We start from the raw sequence: 17,632 nt of genomic DNA, 5'->3' as shown, positions 1-17,632 counted from the left end.
CCATACAGTCACAATAATTAAAAACTGAACAATTTAGGTCTTAAACCTGATAGGTTAATGCACTTAAAACACATTTCTTTCTTTTTAAAAGACGTACATTATCTACCTGTGGTCCCTGAATGCACCTCTGGTAATTTCCAAAGCTGTTTTCAGGAGAGCCGCAGTGGCTACAGGTTCATTTCAGCCATGCTTGAGCCTCATGTTTCAATTTGTTTAATCAGTTGATGTTGGTCTCAGTCCTTTAAAGACCTAGGCTTATTGATTAAACATTTTAATTTAGTACAGCCACTCTGGATGTTTGTACATAAGATCCCAGTCTAGACAAAACTTATTGGAATTAAGGCATTAAGACATCTGATCGCAGTTTAGGCACAAAGGCTCCATAAAATTATCTCTGTCAGCCTTGAGAGGTCTTTCAAAAATGAAAAATATGGTAAATAATTTATTGTTGTTTCTATCGCAAGTAAAATATCTGTTAATACCATAGACCTGATAAACGGCATCAAACAAACATTGGAATGTAATCAAAGCCAGGCTGGTTATGTTATGCATGCTAGATGTTAGTAATAGTGTAAACATGCACCCAAGAACCCTTTATTGCACCATTATCTTTACTGCTTAAAAATAACAGAGTCATGTTTACTAAATGGCTGGAGTCTTATAATACTATAGCTGCAGAGAAAACAAAATTTGCTGTTGTAATTCTACCCCATGCACCGTTAACCTGTCAGAGGGTCCACAGATCCTACTGGCACCGTAGATCCTACTGGCATCCATTTGCATGCAGCTTTCTCGTTTTAATAGGAATAAACCTCAGTCAGTACTTAGTACTTTCTCTCTGATCCTTGCTGTATTTATTGTTTTCTTTTAAAAAGAAATCCAGCCTCCTGCCCTAGAATTGGTTAGTACTGTCCAATCAGAAGACTGCATGTGACCATAAACTGCTGTCCAATTCTGGGACAGGAAATCTAGGTTGGTAAAAATAACTCTCTACACTCAGTTCTCAGCCCTTTTTTGACTAGAACGTTCACTGGCATTGACTGCCTTTACATTTCTAAATCACAAAAAATACATACTGCACTGATAATCAAATTCCAGGCTCTGTTTAGTAAGCATTTGTAAATTAAGCTTTCAGTGATAGCACATACACAGTGAATGCATTATCACTAAAAAAGTAGAAATTAGTGTACTGGCAGTCAAGTATACATATTTAATGTATTATAATACATATTGGTCTATTGCAACTTTCTATGATCTTTTTTGGTCAGCCAGCATTATGTACACATTCAAGTCATTATATTATTATCATCATCATTCTCAATTTTTTTTATATAAACCCATGGGTTCTTTCCTGTCTTGACTATTTAAAGCTTAATGATTAAGTAAGATTGGGTGCTGTGTATATTTCTGGAGCCTGGCAGATTAATAGCTGTTTCTTCATTACCATAAACAGGGTGGGAGGTATTTGACGTTACTGGTCCATGCCAGCTTTATATACTGTAAGCAACCTGTGATTGTGGTGACAGTGGCTTGCTTTCCTACGCCATTTCTCAAACAAGCCAGTCACCCTGCCACAGCTTTTCATTTAGGTGAGAAAGCTTGTACTTCACAGCTTTTAGTGATTGCTGGCTTTGTTGTTGATGATTGAATACTGAGCAGAAATGTCATATGCTGTTTATATGTTGTCTATGCTTTATGTTTTTATGGGTCTATTTCTATTTTTATATTTTATTAAATGCATGTAAAATGAATTAGTGGCCACAGGAAAAGTTGAGGATGTAGATAATTGTGTTTGAACATCATATTAGTTTTGGGCAGTAGAGTTATATTCATGGTTTTATTGGATAATAATGCACAGCATGTTGAATGATTGTTATAACCTGCAGAAAATGTTAGCAACATTATTCATAAAATATCTTGTAATGATTAAGTCTTTTTGGCTGAAAATGAAGTGCTATGAAATGGGTTTCAATCGTTTTTTTTAACCTGACCACTATGCTTCAAGCTGGACGATATGGTCTCTGCTGTGTATGCAGTTTTAAGTAGTTCAGTCCTTACAAAATGCAGGGCATTCAGTAATATAAGTAAAATGATATGCAACAGTGTCATTTGAGCACAGCAATTAATGTCTTTGGCTCTGATTCATCAAGTTAAGTAGATAAACACATGTGGATAACATGCAGGTATCTGCCTGTTTAAACGTTCCAGAAAAAGTTGCTGGAATATGATAGGCCCCGCCCTGATTAATATTAGCCTGGTATTGATGCTAGTGATGTTGCTGCTGGTGGAAAAGGGAGTAGCTTTTCTCAGAGATTATTCCAGAAGCTGGGTTGAAATGAGATATTAGAATCTGATATCTTTGGCTTGGAGTTGGGTATGCTTGTGGGGTGGATACAAGATAAATCATAATTACCTAAACTAATTAAGCAAATTTATTTCTTGTGCACTGCACAATTTTATCTGGGTAGGTTTAATAAAACAAGAGAAATCCTTTCGAGAATTCAAAACATATATGATTTTCCAGTTGTTGTAATAGTTAGTCATGTACTTTGCAAAGCTAAACTTACCTATATACTAAAACATAGACAGAATCAGACTAAATTAAAAATATTAAATGACTAAATTGCTGCTCTTTTTGTTTGTACACAGGTGGGGGGTAACAAAACGCTGCCAAGATGTCTGAGTGAGTATTATATTTCACTTACAATATTTTCTCATTACCCCTTAGGATTTAATGTAATTTGTTTCCCTTTACATATTGAACTAAAACATATAGACTGCAGTTTATATTACAACCCCAAATCAGAATAAGTTGGGACAGCATGAAAAATGGAAATAATAAAAAAACACAGAGTTTCTTACATTTACTTTGACTTTTATTTGATTGCAGACAGGATGAACCTGAGATATTTCATGTTTTATCTGCTCAACTTCATTTCACTTATTAATAAACAGCCATTCCTGCATTTCAGGCCTGCAACACATTCCAAAAAAAGTTGGGACAGTAAAGCATTTACCACTTTGTAATGTTGCCATTTCTTTTCACCACACTTAAAAGATGTTTTGGCACCGAGGAGACCAAGTGATTTAGTGTTTCAGCTTTTATTTTGTCCCATTCTTCCTACAAACACGTCTTAGATGTGCAACAGTACGAGGTCGTCACTGTCTCATTTTTCATTTTAAAATTCTCCACACATTCTCTATTGGGGACAGGTCAGGACTGCAGGCAGGACTCCAGTACCCGTACCCTCTTCTTCCGCAGACATGCCTTTGTAATGTGTGCAGCATGTGGTTTTGCATTGTCTTGTTGAAAAATGCATGGACGTCCCTGGAAAAGATGACGTCTTGAAAGCAGCATATGTTGCTCTAAGGTCTCAATGTACTCTTCTGCATTAATGCTACCATCACAGAAGTGTAAATGACCTTTGTCAGATGCCAAGTGCACTGACACAGCCCCATACCATGACAGACCCTGGTATTTGGACTTGTAGCTGATAACAGTCTGGATGGTCCTTTTCATCTTTGGTCCGGAGCACACGACATCCATTTTTTCCAAAAAAGACCTGGAATGCTGATTCATCTGACCACAATACACGTTTCCACTGTGTGATGGTCCATCCTAGATGCCTCAGAGCCCAGAGAAGTCGACGCCGCTTCTGGACATGGTTAACATAAGGCTTCTTTTTTTACACAGTAAAGTTTTAAGTGGCATTTGTGCATGTAACTCTGTATTGTAGTGCTTGACAAAGATTGGATAAAGTAATCCCTTGCCCATGTGGTTATATCAGTTATTGTTGAGTGGCGGTTCTTGATGCAGTGCCTTCTGAGGGATCGAAGATCACAGGCGTTCAGCTTAAGCTTGCCCCCTTGGCCTTTACGCACTGAAATTCCTCTGAATTCCTCTGATTCCTTGAATGGTTTAATGATATTATGCACTGTAGAGGGAGAAATATGCAAATCCCTTCCAATCTTTCTTTGAGGTACATTGTTTTTGAAACATTTCAATCATTTTCTCACACATTTGTTGACAAACTGGAGATCCTCTGATCATCTTTGCTCATTGAAGACTCAGCCTTTCCTGGATGCTACTTTTGTACCAAACCATGATTACAATCACCTGTTGACATCACCTGTTTGGAATCACATCATTATTTAGTTTTTTCACCTCATTACTAGCCCTAAATTGCCCCTGTCCCAACTTTTTTTGGAATGTGTTGCAGGCCTGAAATGCAGGAATGGATGTATATTAATAAATGAAATGAAGCTGAGCAGACACAACATGAAATATCTTGGGTTCAAACTGTCTGCAATCAAATAAAAGTCAAAGTAAATGTAATGAACACTGCATTCTTATTTCTTTTGCATTTTCCATACTGTCCCAACTTTTTCTGATTTGGGGTTGTACAAAACACCTAAATGTCTTGTTTTTTGAGCGAATTTAGCATCTAGATAGCAATCCCAAACAAATCCATTCCAGTCCAATCAAGACCAATGACTATGAAAGAAAGCTCCCCTCATATTTTAAAACTATGTACTGTCAATGCCAAATGCAAAATTCACAGCAAACCCTTCATCCTGTGGTTCTTACAGTGGCACTAGAGAAAAACTGCATTGAATATCTTTATTCTGATTTTATATTTACATGTACCAACCTGTTATACAGTATGTACATCGACATATTGTTAATCTGGATACAATCCCCTTTCTTTTTCATGTAGAAAAAAGATGACTTCGAGCCGCAGGCATCATCTCAAGGTAAAAAAAAAGCTGTATAAAACTTGCCCTTTAGTGGCACATAATTTCTACAAATGCAAAAAAATTATGATAAATGGCAATTTCTCCTTCACAGAGCTTGATGCTTGGCATAGCTAAGGATTTGCTAGAGAAGGAGGCTGCCCAGATTATAGCTAGCAAGGCTGCACACATGTCACAGAATTGCCCTGATCTTTCCTTACCCAGCTCAACACAGGAGCTTCAGGTACAATATGTTTATTGGAAAACAAAATACTAAAAAAATGAAATGTCTAGGTACCCTTGAGGGTTTAAGATACACCACAACTGTTAATCCAACTTTTATACTTTTATACATTCTCAATTATTAACATTTACACAATTATAGGTGGTATTTGTTGAATTAATATTGTAAATATTTCAGGAATCTGTGGTAGGGAAGGGCTAATTGTGTTTTAGAACACATGTTAACAAACCATTCTTCTGTAAGTTGTCTGCAGTACAGTATTTTATAGATTTAAAAAAAAAAATGTAAAGCTTAACCATTAGGCATATAAACTTTTTAGATAAAGGCTCAAATATCCCAGTTCACTCTATTCCATTTATTACTAAACTCATAAAGCTGTAAAGCTGTAAAAGCTGTAATAAAAAGGAATAACAAGAAAGAAAAAGGCTTAGAAAGTTATTTAGTGGCAGATTTTATATAATTGGCATTAAAACTTCGGTTTGGCTCCCCCTTGTGGGGCATAAGACAACTACAGGGAGAAAGCGCAAATTGAGCTCTGCTGAAAAAGAGCTTAGAACAGCTCATAAGACTAGAATGTATGTAAATGGAATAGAGATTGTTACATTTTCTGTAAACGTTTACAGAATTCTAGAGAATTTTACAGAAAGTTCATACAATTTGTTTAAAAAAAAAACATAACTGTAACCTTGAACATATTTTTGCTGTAATGAGTTTCATGAGTTTCAAAGTAATTATTTCAATAAAATTTGATCAATGTTTTAATCAAATATTGTGCTATTTAAAGTTGTAAAACCATTTATACATATTTTAAAACCTAGATTAAAAATGCACCCTATTTGTATGGTCTGGCCTTTTACGTTATTTGTAACTAATGCCAAATTCACACTACACGACTTTCCAAGTCGTCAGGTCGCTGTACAGTTCACACTACACAACTGGATCTCTTGTAATCGGGAGTCTTTCAAGTCGTTGTGTATTTCACACTACATGATCTATCACCAACTGGAATCACAGGCGAGCTTCTCTAGTTTCCCAAACTACGTTCTGTCACGAAAACATATGCGAGAAGTGACAGTGATCGGTTTAATGATACCACATCCAAAAATGCACGGCAACAAGTAGCGAGCGATGAAAGTTTGTGCACTAATGTGCAGCGTAAAATCAAGAAGAAAAAAATAAATGTATCTGAGTGGATTGGGCTGTGCGAGCAGCATGGATTGTTCTATAGTGAGTTGGAGGTTAATAAATATTTTTTTGCAATGCAACGTTGGTGTTTTGTAGAGAACGATAAGGTCAGAAATACTGTAAAAACTGTGTGTGTGCCGATGTATTCTGATATAAACTATATTATGCCCCTGTCCCACCTGTTTACAACTTCTTCCCTGCGTTTTCCCTCACATCGTATCTTGCGTTCTCATTGGCTGTTCGACATAGCACTCATTGCCAGTCGGGCATTTCAGATTCAGATATTTGACATGCTAGATATCTGTCTTCAGTTGGAGCCGCTCGGATCGAGTTGTTGAGTAGTTCACACATAGTGATTAAAAGCCGAGTTTTGATCACCAAGCGAACGCCGAGTTGCTCCCGAGCCGGCAAATCTAGTGCTGACCAGTCGCCGAGCGAAAATCAGGGCAAAAATTGTGTAGTGTGAAGTAGGCATAAATGTAATTCCACCTAATTTAAATTAGTCTTTGATTAATATTTGTTAAATATGTTTTTGTAATGCATTGTAGTTTTCACTCTATAAATAAACTATATAATTTTATTTAATATAAGTAAGTGTATAAGTAAGTATATAAACTTGCTGTTGTGTAATTCATCATGCCATTAGGAATTTTGCAAAAAGCTGCATCACCAGGTCGACTCGATTGATGAGGAGAGATATGACTTGGAGGCCAAAGTTGGCAAGGCAGACAAAGAGGTAATCTACTACAGTATGTTTATATGTTAGATAATTGTGTTAACACAGTGTATATTATGATATTTAAAAATATGTATAAACTTTGGGTATCCCAGTTTAACATGTGTGTCTATATGTGTCTATATGTGTATGTACGTGTGTGTGTGTGTGTGTGTGTGTGTGTGTGTGTGTGTATTATAGATTGAAGATCTGAAGATTAAGGTGATTGACCTGAAGGGCAAGTTTAAGAAGCCAGCTCTGAGGAAAGTGCGCATGTCAGCCGATCAGATGCTTCAGGCTCTGCTGGGCTCCAAACACAAGGTGAACATGGATCTGAGAGCCAACCTAAAACAAGTCAAGAAGGAGGTCAAGGAAGAGGTGAGTACAAAGCCCGTTCTTAATTTAACACATGATAAATATTATTGCATAGTGGATATTAACAGAGTATTTCAATTTTATAAAGCTATTATTTGAGGTTTTTTTTTAGGTTTCTACTAAAATCATTAATGCTTGCATTTAAAATTAAAGCATTGTTTTACTTCTGTCCCCAAACATAATTGGGTTTAAAAAAGGTAAATGTCTGTATGTAAGTTTTGTTGTAGTAAGCTGCCATTAGTAGAAACAAAGATTTCACTGTTGGACTTTCATTCATTTATTCCTATGATTTCTTCCTTAAAGGAGAAGGAAACTGTTGGTGACTGGCGTAAGAACATTGATGAGAAGGCTGGCATGGATGGCAGAAAGAAGATGTTTGAGGGCGAGGCCTAAGTTTTTGGACATTATTTGTTGACTTGCTTTTGACCCTCACCAGGGCTGTGCAGTGCTTCACAGTATAAATACACACATTTGGCAGTACTGTAGTTGGATTGTTAATGCTATGCCAGTACCTTATTGTTGCATTTCTTTATGCAGTGCATTTTCTGAAGAACAACTTATATTATCACATACACAATTAAATGTATTGTTTTAAGGAAAACCATAACCATTGGTGTGTATTGATTTTTTAAATTTATTTTAGCCCTGATTATTTGTAGGTATAAACTTCCTTTGAACAGAACAGCCTCTACATTTATTGGCTTTCTCGTGGCCACTGGCGCTCAATAGGTCAAACCTATATAGGTTTTTTACCTTTTGAGCTTGGTGGTATGATAACACATTTGGCTGTACTATTTATTCCATGAGAAAGATTGATCATTAGAGCTGTAAACTATCAAAACTGGTTATCCCAATCGAACAAGACTTTACTCAGTAATCTGAATTTGCATTTAAAAGACACACCAGATCTGTTTTAAGATAAGGTAAGATAAGATAAGATAACACTTTATTGATCCCGAAGGAAATTGCAGTAAAAAAGATGATCTCAGGTTCTACCGAGATTTTGTAAATATTGTTTGTTTATATATATATGGCCCTTCTGATACAGTACAATGATATAAAATTACGTTACAAGATTTTGGCCACTACTAATAATTTACTATTTTACTTTTAATCTTTCTCTCTTTTAGCTCATACGCCGAATAATTTTCAATTTTAATTATCATTAAAACTGTAAATGTTTGTTAAAGTACACATTACTGAGCCTTGTATAGTGGCCACTATATTTGTCTTTTAATGGACAAGCAACTTATAATAACTTATTAGAATTCTTAGCTGATAGAGTCTTAAATAATTATTTGAACTTTCTTACACAATCATTTTTTTAACCAAATGTAATGGTTGTAAACATATTAAAGAATTTTAAGATTTCTTTACAGTGAAAGTACAGGTCAGGGAGGTCCCAGCTCTCATTTACCTCCTGAAGGAAAGAAAATTTATGAGCTCACTTAAGGTTGAGCTAGATGTATTTCAGGAACTCAATGGCCTATTGGTCTGAGGAGAAATCCACTTCCATAAACAGGACTCTAGGATCTGCTGAGCCATCACAGGAATCCATATATATCCTCTTTAAATTTTCCTTCTCCCTGGAGTCTACCAGTCTTTCCTGTCCTTTTGCCAAGTGTGGTCTGCCCTCACTCTCGTCTATAGGTAAGCATCTTTTAAGTAAATTCTATGTAATAGAGAAAAGGACACAATATGTTGTTATTGCTAAAGTGTGAGGTTTATAGTACAATAAATATGTATGTTAAATGAATGACATATAAGGAATGTTGCACACATGGTAGGTGTCTTTGCTATTGTTCATAGCTTTGCATGTAAAGTTCCAGTGACAAAGTTAATAGGCGATTTTAATTGACATGCACTATGGCGCTTCAGTCTTAATTAGCATATTCTGGGCACTAATCCAAAGCCAATTTGTGTTTTTCATTTATGGTTTTAACTGGATTGGTTGATTGTGTGCACTAGTGGCTCTAAATGCTTATATAAAATTTGAACATACAAGCAATAGTCTTGGCTAATTAAGTAATTTGAATTGTGATGTTTAATCTTTATGCCTGCCTGCCTGCACGGCTGAATAAATGAATATGGATTTATGACTGTATATGCAGTTTTGAGAAGTATGGTTTGAGAAATATGTTGGAATATAGTAGCCTGTACAGAACAGTACATAACTTCTCATCACTTATTGCCTGCTTTGATACCACTTTGATAACACTTTAAAAAAAATATGGAATATATTTATTCATTTCAAAACTATATAACTATTTTTTATTCAATAATGTATTAATTAATGGTTTTATAATAGTGTAAATTATTCTTTACACCAAACAGGCTGCACATTAAAGAAGATATCTGACACTGCCTGACTAAATTTAGCATTCTCAGACATATGTTATGACTTCTACATTACCAGCTCATGGTGTGGGGATTTGCCAGGGAAAAAACCCAAGAGACCAGGAATGGTTTAAGAAAAAGAACTTCATACACATATACATCTAATGTATTTTGGCAGCAGACACAGCAAACAAATATTTAAGTCTATTTTATTTTCCCTTTTTTTTAGGGTGAGCAGGACAATCCACCAAGATGTCGGAGTAAGTGCTCTTTTGGCAATCTTTAACATTTATCATTAATTCATTATAACTTTCTGTCACAGTTCTGTTCATCCATAAAATTAGTTGTATAAACCATACTATATACACAATAAGTGTAAATTCACTCAAGATTATACATACTTGCAATACTTGTAAGGTCGCTATGAATAAAAAGTCAATTATGTGTCATGGCTGTAGTAATTTAAGTAATCTTACAATTTGTTTTGCTAACAGGAAAAAGTTGACATCCAGCCGCAGGTATCACTTGAAGGTAAACCTGAACTTTTATAATAAATGTGTTTTTCATATAGGTGTAGATATACTCTTATGGATACTTATGTAGTACAATGGGTCCTTAAAGGAAAATGACTTTGAAGAGAAGAATATATTATTATTATTATTATTATTTTTCCAAAATATATTTCAATGTAGCTATAATTAAAAAAGTTAAAAAATCTTAAATTAGAATAATAAAGCACCAAAATCAGCTCTATAATTTTCATTAGTTTATATTCTATTCCATTCTATTTTAATGTAAGGGTACTGTTTATTTCCTAAAAGTGGATACTGTGACCATATTATTTACAGAACACTGTAGTACAACACCACTACACAATCAAATACATTTCCTTAATTTTTCTGTCTCTCTCTCTTGTTTAGAGCCTGCTACTCTCCATTGCTGCTGGCTTACTGGAAGCTGAAGCCAAGCAGCTTGTGGATGACAAGGAGGCTTACATTCATGAGCACTGCCCATCCCTAGACCTTCCTGGATCTACACAGGAACTGCAGGTATAAATCAAACCAAGTCCAAACCAAAGCACAAAAGATTTTAAATGCATCTTAAAACAAAGCTACTACTAGTAATAGTATTACTATAAATCCAGCCTAACGTATAACACTCTTACATTAAATCCTAAATAAAAAAAGCGTATTTTCCAGGTAATTAGATAAATCTAAATGTTTTATTTCATTCTGTTGTAGTAATGACTAAAATGGCAATTATATCCAACTCCACTACACAATTGAAGTGAGCAAAAAGTCAAGGGGTCTGAATTCTTTCCGAAAATAAAGTAGTGAATTAAGATAACAGTAATAAAGAATTAGTTAAATATCGAAATAATAGTAGGTGTAAAGTGTTTTTGATTGGATGTGTTTTTCACAAGACTTGCTAGTGAGGCAAAAAAAGAATTTGGAACATTTCAATTTTTTAAACTGTCAAGTATTAGATTATTAAATGCAACAAAGAAAAGGTGTGATATGCTATAGGTTTTTTATGACATAAAAATAACATGAACTTGTTTTGTCATTCCATAGGAGTTCTGCAAGAAACTCCATCAGAGCATTGAAAAGGTTGATGAGGAAAGATATGACACAGAGGCCAAGGTGGCAAAGTCAGACAAGGAGGTAAAGCTAGATAAAAACTTATGAATAGTGTTCTACCTACACACTCTATAGGTTTCAACTCATGGTTTCTGAATTACTCTTTTCAGATTGATGAACTGAAGATTAAGGTGATTGACCTGAAGGGCAAGTTTAAGAAGCCTGTGCTTAAGAAAGTGCGCATGTCAGCTGATCAGATGCTTCAAGCTCTGCTGGGCTCCAAACACAAGGTGAACCTGGATCTGAGAGCCAACCTGAAGCAAGTCAAGAAGGATGTCAAAGAGGAGGTGAGTACAAAGCCAATCCTTAACATAATACATGACAAATATACCTGTGTATTAGATATTGATGGGTTTTCATTTTCTGACATTTTCTGTTGCTTTCCACAGCCTACAGATCAAGTTAATGACTGGCGTAAGAACATTGAGGATAAGGCTGGTATGGACGGCAGGAAGAAGATGTTTGAATCCGAGGCTTAAGAAGGATGTAGATTGTTTTCTGATAAGTCTTAATTTTTCTCTGACAGTTGATCTGTAACACCCCAGTCTTGTTTCAATAAATGTGGACATATTTTCACATGTTTATCACATTCTATGTCATGTATTAAATGCATAGTGTATATAATATACCCTAAAATAGTGTGTCCTTTAATTTTTGTTATATATAAACAAATGTCATTTCTTCACATCTTTTTGAGATATGCACATTTCTAAGAGTTAATGCCACAATGTTCATGTACAATGACAAATTAGCTAAGACATTTGCTGAGAAATTATATTTAAATTAGGCTGACAGCTTTAATGTGAATCATATGACTATATTTAAATATAATTTTTTGTCCACGTTTTTACATTGTTTTAATTCAAGTTTTAATTCAAAACTAAAAAACAAAAATAACCCTTCTATAGTCAGTATGCTATCTGTAACAGGTCAGGTCTTTAAGATCTATATCATCTCCATACACTCTTCTAAAATTTCAGTCTGGCTTCAAGGCAGTGAACTCTACAGACAGCACTTGTGACTGTCACTGAGAAGCTTCATGCAGCCAAAGCTGCCAAATTGTCGTCAGTTCTGACCCCCTCTTGACCTCTCTGCAGCATTTGATACAGTAAATCACAGCATTCTCTTGTCCACTCTCTCCAACCTTTGAATAACTGGTACAGCATGGTAATGGATGGCCTCCTACCTGGAAGGGTATTCCTACCAGGTATAATGGATGGGATGTACAGTATATCCCCTCTATGCACTCTTTTAACTAGTGTCCCACAAGGCTCTGTAATCTGACACCCATTCTCTTGATAAAGCCTCGTCCACCCATGGCTTCTCTCACCACTCCAATGCTGATATTACTCAACTCATTCCGTCATTCCCTCCTTCAGACACACAAGTCTCAGTTCGCATCTTAGCATGTCTGGCAGATATCTCATTATGGATATCGGCACATCATCTAAAACTAAACTCAAGTACGATAGAGCTGATATATATTCCTGTAGATCAGTCTCCATCACAAGACCTAGTCATGTTTTCCTGGATCACCAGCCATCCTTTTCTGCTCATGTAGCTAACATGACAAGATGATGCCGGTTCCTCCTCTACAACATTAGAAATTCAGCCACTCAGATTCTTGTCCAGTCACTTGTCACCTCAAGACTGGACTACTGCAACTACCTCATGGCAGGTGCTCCCATGTCCACTATTAAACCCCTGCAACTGATTCAAAGTGCAGCCACTCACGCCTGGTTTTCAACCAACCCAACCACTGGCACATTACCCCACTGCTGCAATTTCCTTATTGGCTTCATGTAGCTGCCCACATTCAATTTAATCCTCATCTTGATCTTCCACCCAGAACTTGAGGAAGACAGGCATCATACCATTGTTCAAAAATGGTTTCAGCAGATTTATTCATGTTCTTAAACAGGTGTCTGCTTGTACTAGAGTAAACAAATGTTTACTGTGCAAGCACTTCTGTTAGTTGTTCTGGACAAGAGCGTTTGCTAAATGCATAAAAAAAAAGCTCCAATCCACTATCTTAGCCAACAGAAAACCAAGACCAAAACCAAAAGCACACTGTTTGTTTTTGAAATGAGATGTCCAAAAAGATTATGGTCAAAAAGTTACTTAACAGTTAGTACAAAAAAACTGGCAGTGTTCTAATTCGACATACCATGTATGCAGCTAGAGACAAAGCCAAACAACCCTCTACAGAGAAAGTACTGCTTTAAGAGAATAAACAACTACAGTTGATGTCATACATTTACACACAACTAAGCCACATATATGTAAACACAGTTTTCACAAATCAGGACATTTAATAAAAGTTCACATTCCCTCTCTTAGATCACTACTATATTTTGAGAATGTGAAATGTCAGAATAATAATGTTAGACAATTATTATTTCCCAGTGATGCAAAAATGTACAATATGGTTAATATTTGGTATCATCACCCTAAATGGTTCAACTTGGTTCAGTTGTTTTGTTTAGCCTTCCCTGAGCTTTTCACAATAAGTTGCTGGAATTTTGGCCATTTTCTCTAAACAGAACTGATGTCAGGTTTGTAGGCCTCCTTGCTCACACATGCTTTTCCAGTTCTTCTCAGAAATATTTTAAAGGATTGAGGTCAGGGTTTTGTGATGCCCACTGCATTACCTTTAGTTTGCTGTATCGTTTTGCCACAGATTTGGAAGCATACTCTGGGTCATTGTCCATTTGGAAGACCTATTTGCTAATGTCTGGGCTCATGACCTAAGATGTTCCATCAAAATCTTAACCTAACTGTCCTACCTCATAATGACCTCTATTTTGTGAAATGCACCAGAACTGTGCTGGGATGAAAAAAGTAAAGAAAACATAAAACAGTTATAAAAGCATTGTTTTGATTACCCAAACCTCATAAAACTATACGCAATATCAAATTAAAAATGTTTTGTAGTGTGCAAATGTATGAACTTTATAAATTTGGTCTTATAAGTTCAAATGCAACTGGACACATCTCATTTTTAGTTTTTCATTTTAAATAATAACCCTTAAACATGTTTTTACTTTCTCATTATGGGTGATGACATGCAGATTGACGGTAAAATGGCAATAATATTTGGTCAAAATTAAAACCACATCACAGTAAAGTGTGCAGAATGTCAAGGGGTCCAAATAATGTCTAAAGCCTCTGCACTTATTAATTATACTGTATATCTTGTTTTCATATGTCAGATCTAATGTAAAGATTCAATGACATAATAAACTGTGTACTGAAAACCATTAATCTGTGATTAAAATATGTAACATGCAGTAACTTGCATTTATGATCAGTGTGAGTGTCAAATCATCATTGCCTTTTAATATGTACCTCACTGTCATTATTAGTAACATGAGTAAACCTAATGTGCCTTGACCCAACTGCCATGTTTGCGCTGGTTTATCGTAACAGATCGTTTAAATAGCAGGACTGTCAACCTTTATTTACTTTTTGAAATAATGAGAAGTAATATCTGACATAACCACTAAAAAACAGTGCATACAATTCATATCAGCATACAAAGATATCCCAGACAGCAAAGGAAACTATAATCTATAATTCTAAACCTTGACGTTTTTGTCATATGATCCATGTGCTGGGGAACAGTCTCACAGCAGAAAACTCACTGACTTTCATTCCAGGCACTTTTTCAGTCTCCATAATGTTATTCACTTTCCCCCGACTGGGCCCAGACACCTGGTGACTCCATGTTTGGTGAGGGTTGTATGGAGTGCCCACTTGTTTAGTGTCTGCCGATCTTAGGTTACCTTCAGAAGCTCAAGACATGTTGGCTTGCTAAGAATATCCACTGAACCCTTAGTGTCAACTGCAAAAGGATACCAAGCTATGTTAGGAACACAAGACGTGCACCGAGACACCCTAAACCATAAAATGTGGTTTTAAATGTGGTGTCATTTTATCTCTTCTCAAAGAACTATATAAAGTAAGTGAAAGTTTGAGTTATAATTTCAATATATTTGACAAAAATTTGTTGGAGCCTGTCTAACACCGTATATGCCCAATATACATATGGATTATATATGGGGTTAGACATGTTTCCAAAAATATTTATTTAGTAGTTTTAAGTAGCACTAGTAATAGTAGCATAGCATAATAAAAGTAGTATGAAATTGATTCAATAATAGTAAGAAGGGTATAAATCAAAGAAGACAGTGGCCAGAAGAAGCAAGATTAAACCAAAGTCCCCAGGACCCATGTTGCTTTTGGCACGTATATTACTAACAGTAAAAGAATGCTACTATTAATTTGTAGAATTGGCATTAGTAGTAGTTATATTAGCAGTTTTAGGTTGTAGTAATAGTTGAAATAGTAGTTAAAGTATCACGTTATACCAGCATGAAGTACCAGTATTAACAAGTAGTAATATTGCTAATAGCAGTAGGTGGTAGTAGTCATGGTAGGAAAAGTACGTAACACAAGGCCCTTAATTGTCAACTGGTTAGCTTTATTATAAGTCACTTTAAATTAAAGGATCTCCTAAATGCCTAGATGTAAATGTAGAAGTGATATTATGTACATTAAGTACATTAGTAGTGGTAGTCCCACTAGCAGTAATATGAGTCAATTAAGTTTGTTTGTTTATTAGAATTTTAACGTCATGTTTTACACACTTCGGTTACATTAATGACAGAAACGGTAGTTACTCATTGCACAAGATTTATCAGTTCACAAGATTATAACGAACACAGTCATGGACAATTTAGTATCTCCAATTCACCTTACTTGCATGTCTTTGGACTGTGGGAGGAAACCGGAGCACCCGGGGGAAACCCACACAGACACGGGAAGAACATGCAAACTCCACACAGAAAGGACCCGGACCACCCCACCTGGGGATCAAACCCAGGACCTTCAGTCAATTAAGTAAAAATATTGTATTATTAATAAGTAGTCATACAATTGTAGTATTTTGAGTAAGAGTAATATTAATGATATTAGTATTTTGTAGCAGTATTGTAATTACTATTAGTATTATGTTTATTGTGTAAATATGTAAATAGAATTAAGTTTTGTATAGGTAAAACAGACAGCAATTGCCACTGTCTGGCTTGTGCACCAACAATGAGATTAGATAGTTATTTATTAGACCAGTGTCTTCCCATTAAACACCCTAAGCCACTACACCCAACTCAGCTCAGATTGTATTACTGCCATAAACCCTCATAAATTATGTATGTAACATGATCCATTTTAAATAGGTAAAGTGTGATACTTTGCACTGAAAAATATAAATGAATGCTCAGATGTAGTATATTGTGGGCAAATTATAAAGATTACTTTGTACTTTTATAAACTGTGTGAGTCTCGTTGCATTGCGTGCTTTTCAGTAATGAGTGAAAGAAGATGGTTTATTTTTGTGAGGGCTGCTTTTTCACACTTCACATGCATCAAAGAGAATCAACAGTGGTTCATGACATCATTGGCATAATAGCATGTTTTGCTTTTAAAGGCATGCTGGTCCAAGTTATTTTTATTCCTTTTTTCTGGGAGACCATGCATTTCATCACTTTAAAAACACATGGAACTAATCACCAAAAAAGAGTTCTGCTAATGCCACAATTAGTGTTAAACACATCACTGGTAATACTTTCACTGTTGCACAATGTTCTAGCAGAGCTGATTCATCCACATGACATCAAGCATAGACTTAAAAACCCAATTTCCACAAATGTTGGAACATTTTGTAAAATGAAATAAAAACAAAAATATGTGGTTTGTTAGAAATCTTGAACCTTTATTTAACTGACAAAAGAACAACCCCAAATCAGAAAAAGCTGGGACAAAATGGAAAATGCAAATAATAAAAAAGCACAGAGTTTCTTACATTTACTTTGACTTTTATTTGATTGCAGACAGGATGAACCTGAGATATTTAATGTTTTATCTGCTCAACTTTGTTTCATTTATTAATAAACATCCATTCCTGCATTTCAGGCCTGCAACACATTCCAAAAAACGTTGGGACAGTAAAGCATTTACCACTTTGTAATGTTGCCATTTCTTTTCACCACACTTAAAAGATGTTTGGCACAGAGGAGACCAAGTAATTAAGTGTTTCAGCTTTTATTTTGTGCCATTCTTTCTGCAAACACGTCTTAAGATACGAGTCGTCATACGGGGTCGTCGTTGTCGCATTTTTTCGTTTCAAAATTCTCCACACATTCTCTTTTGGGGACAGAACAAGACCGCAGGCAGTTCAGTCCAGTACCTGTACCATCTTCTTCAGCGGTCATGCCTTTGTAATGTTTGCAGCATGTGGTTTTGCATTGTCTTGTTGAAAAATGCATGGACATCCCTGAAAAAGATGACGTCTTGAAGGCAGCATATGTTGCTCTAAGATCTTTATTTGCATTTTCCATGCTG

At 35.6% G+C, this 17,632-nt stretch overlaps 2 protein-coding genes across 2 annotated transcripts; both read left to right on the top strand.

The window, feature by feature from the left end:
• Positions 1-1,516: 1,516 nt before the first annotated feature.
• LOC134309772 (troponin I, fast skeletal muscle-like) lies at positions 1,517-7,860 on the top strand. Its single transcript, XM_062991059.1, has 7 exons — positions 1,517-1,589; positions 2,650-2,683; positions 4,719-4,755; positions 4,850-4,978; positions 6,810-6,899; positions 7,080-7,256; positions 7,557-7,860. Exons 2-7 carry the CDS (start codon positions 2,676-2,678, stop codon positions 7,644-7,646), a joined length of 531 nt encoding a protein of 176 aa, XP_062847129.1. The 5' UTR covers positions 1,517-1,589; positions 2,650-2,675; the 3' UTR covers positions 7,647-7,860.
• Positions 7,861-9,520: 1,660 nt separating this feature from the next.
• Positions 9,521-11,819, top strand: LOC134309778 (troponin I, fast skeletal muscle-like). The gene is made up of 6 exons (XM_062991073.1): positions 9,521-9,850; positions 10,085-10,121; positions 10,511-10,639; positions 11,165-11,254; positions 11,341-11,517; positions 11,620-11,819. Exons 1-6 carry the CDS (start codon positions 9,843-9,845, stop codon positions 11,707-11,709), a joined length of 531 nt encoding a protein of 176 aa, XP_062847143.1. The 5' UTR covers positions 9,521-9,842; the 3' UTR covers positions 11,710-11,819.
• The last annotated feature ends 5,813 nt before the right edge of the window (positions 11,820-17,632 follow it).

Source organism: Trichomycterus rosablanca, chromosome 1 (genome assembly GCF_030014385.1).
Source record: "Trichomycterus rosablanca isolate fTriRos1 chromosome 1, fTriRos1.hap1, whole genome shotgun sequence".
Lineage (NCBI taxonomy): Eukaryota > Metazoa > Chordata > Actinopteri > Siluriformes > Trichomycteridae > Trichomycterus > Trichomycterus rosablanca.
Note: the sequence above shows the minus strand (reverse complement) of the source record. Positions and strands in the feature narration are given on the sequence as shown.

Bases quoted from the DNA above. Each gene is read 5' to 3' on its own strand.
- LOC134309772 (XM_062991059.1), top strand. The intron at 4,979-6,809 runs GTACAATATGTT...TCATGCCATTAG, and splicing joins GCTCAACACAGGAGCTTCAG to GAATTTTGCAAAAAGCTGCA. The intron at 7,257-7,556 runs GTGAGTACAAAG...TCTTCCTTAAAG, and splicing joins AGAAGGAGGTCAAGGAAGAG to GAGAAGGAAACTGTTGGTGA.
- LOC134309778 (XM_062991073.1), top strand. The intron at 10,122-10,510 runs GTAAACCTGAAC...TCTCTTGTTTAG, and splicing joins GCCGCAGGTATCACTTGAAG to AGCCTGCTACTCTCCATTGC. The intron at 10,640-11,164 runs GTATAAATCAAA...GTCATTCCATAG, and splicing joins GATCTACACAGGAACTGCAG to GAGTTCTGCAAGAAACTCCA.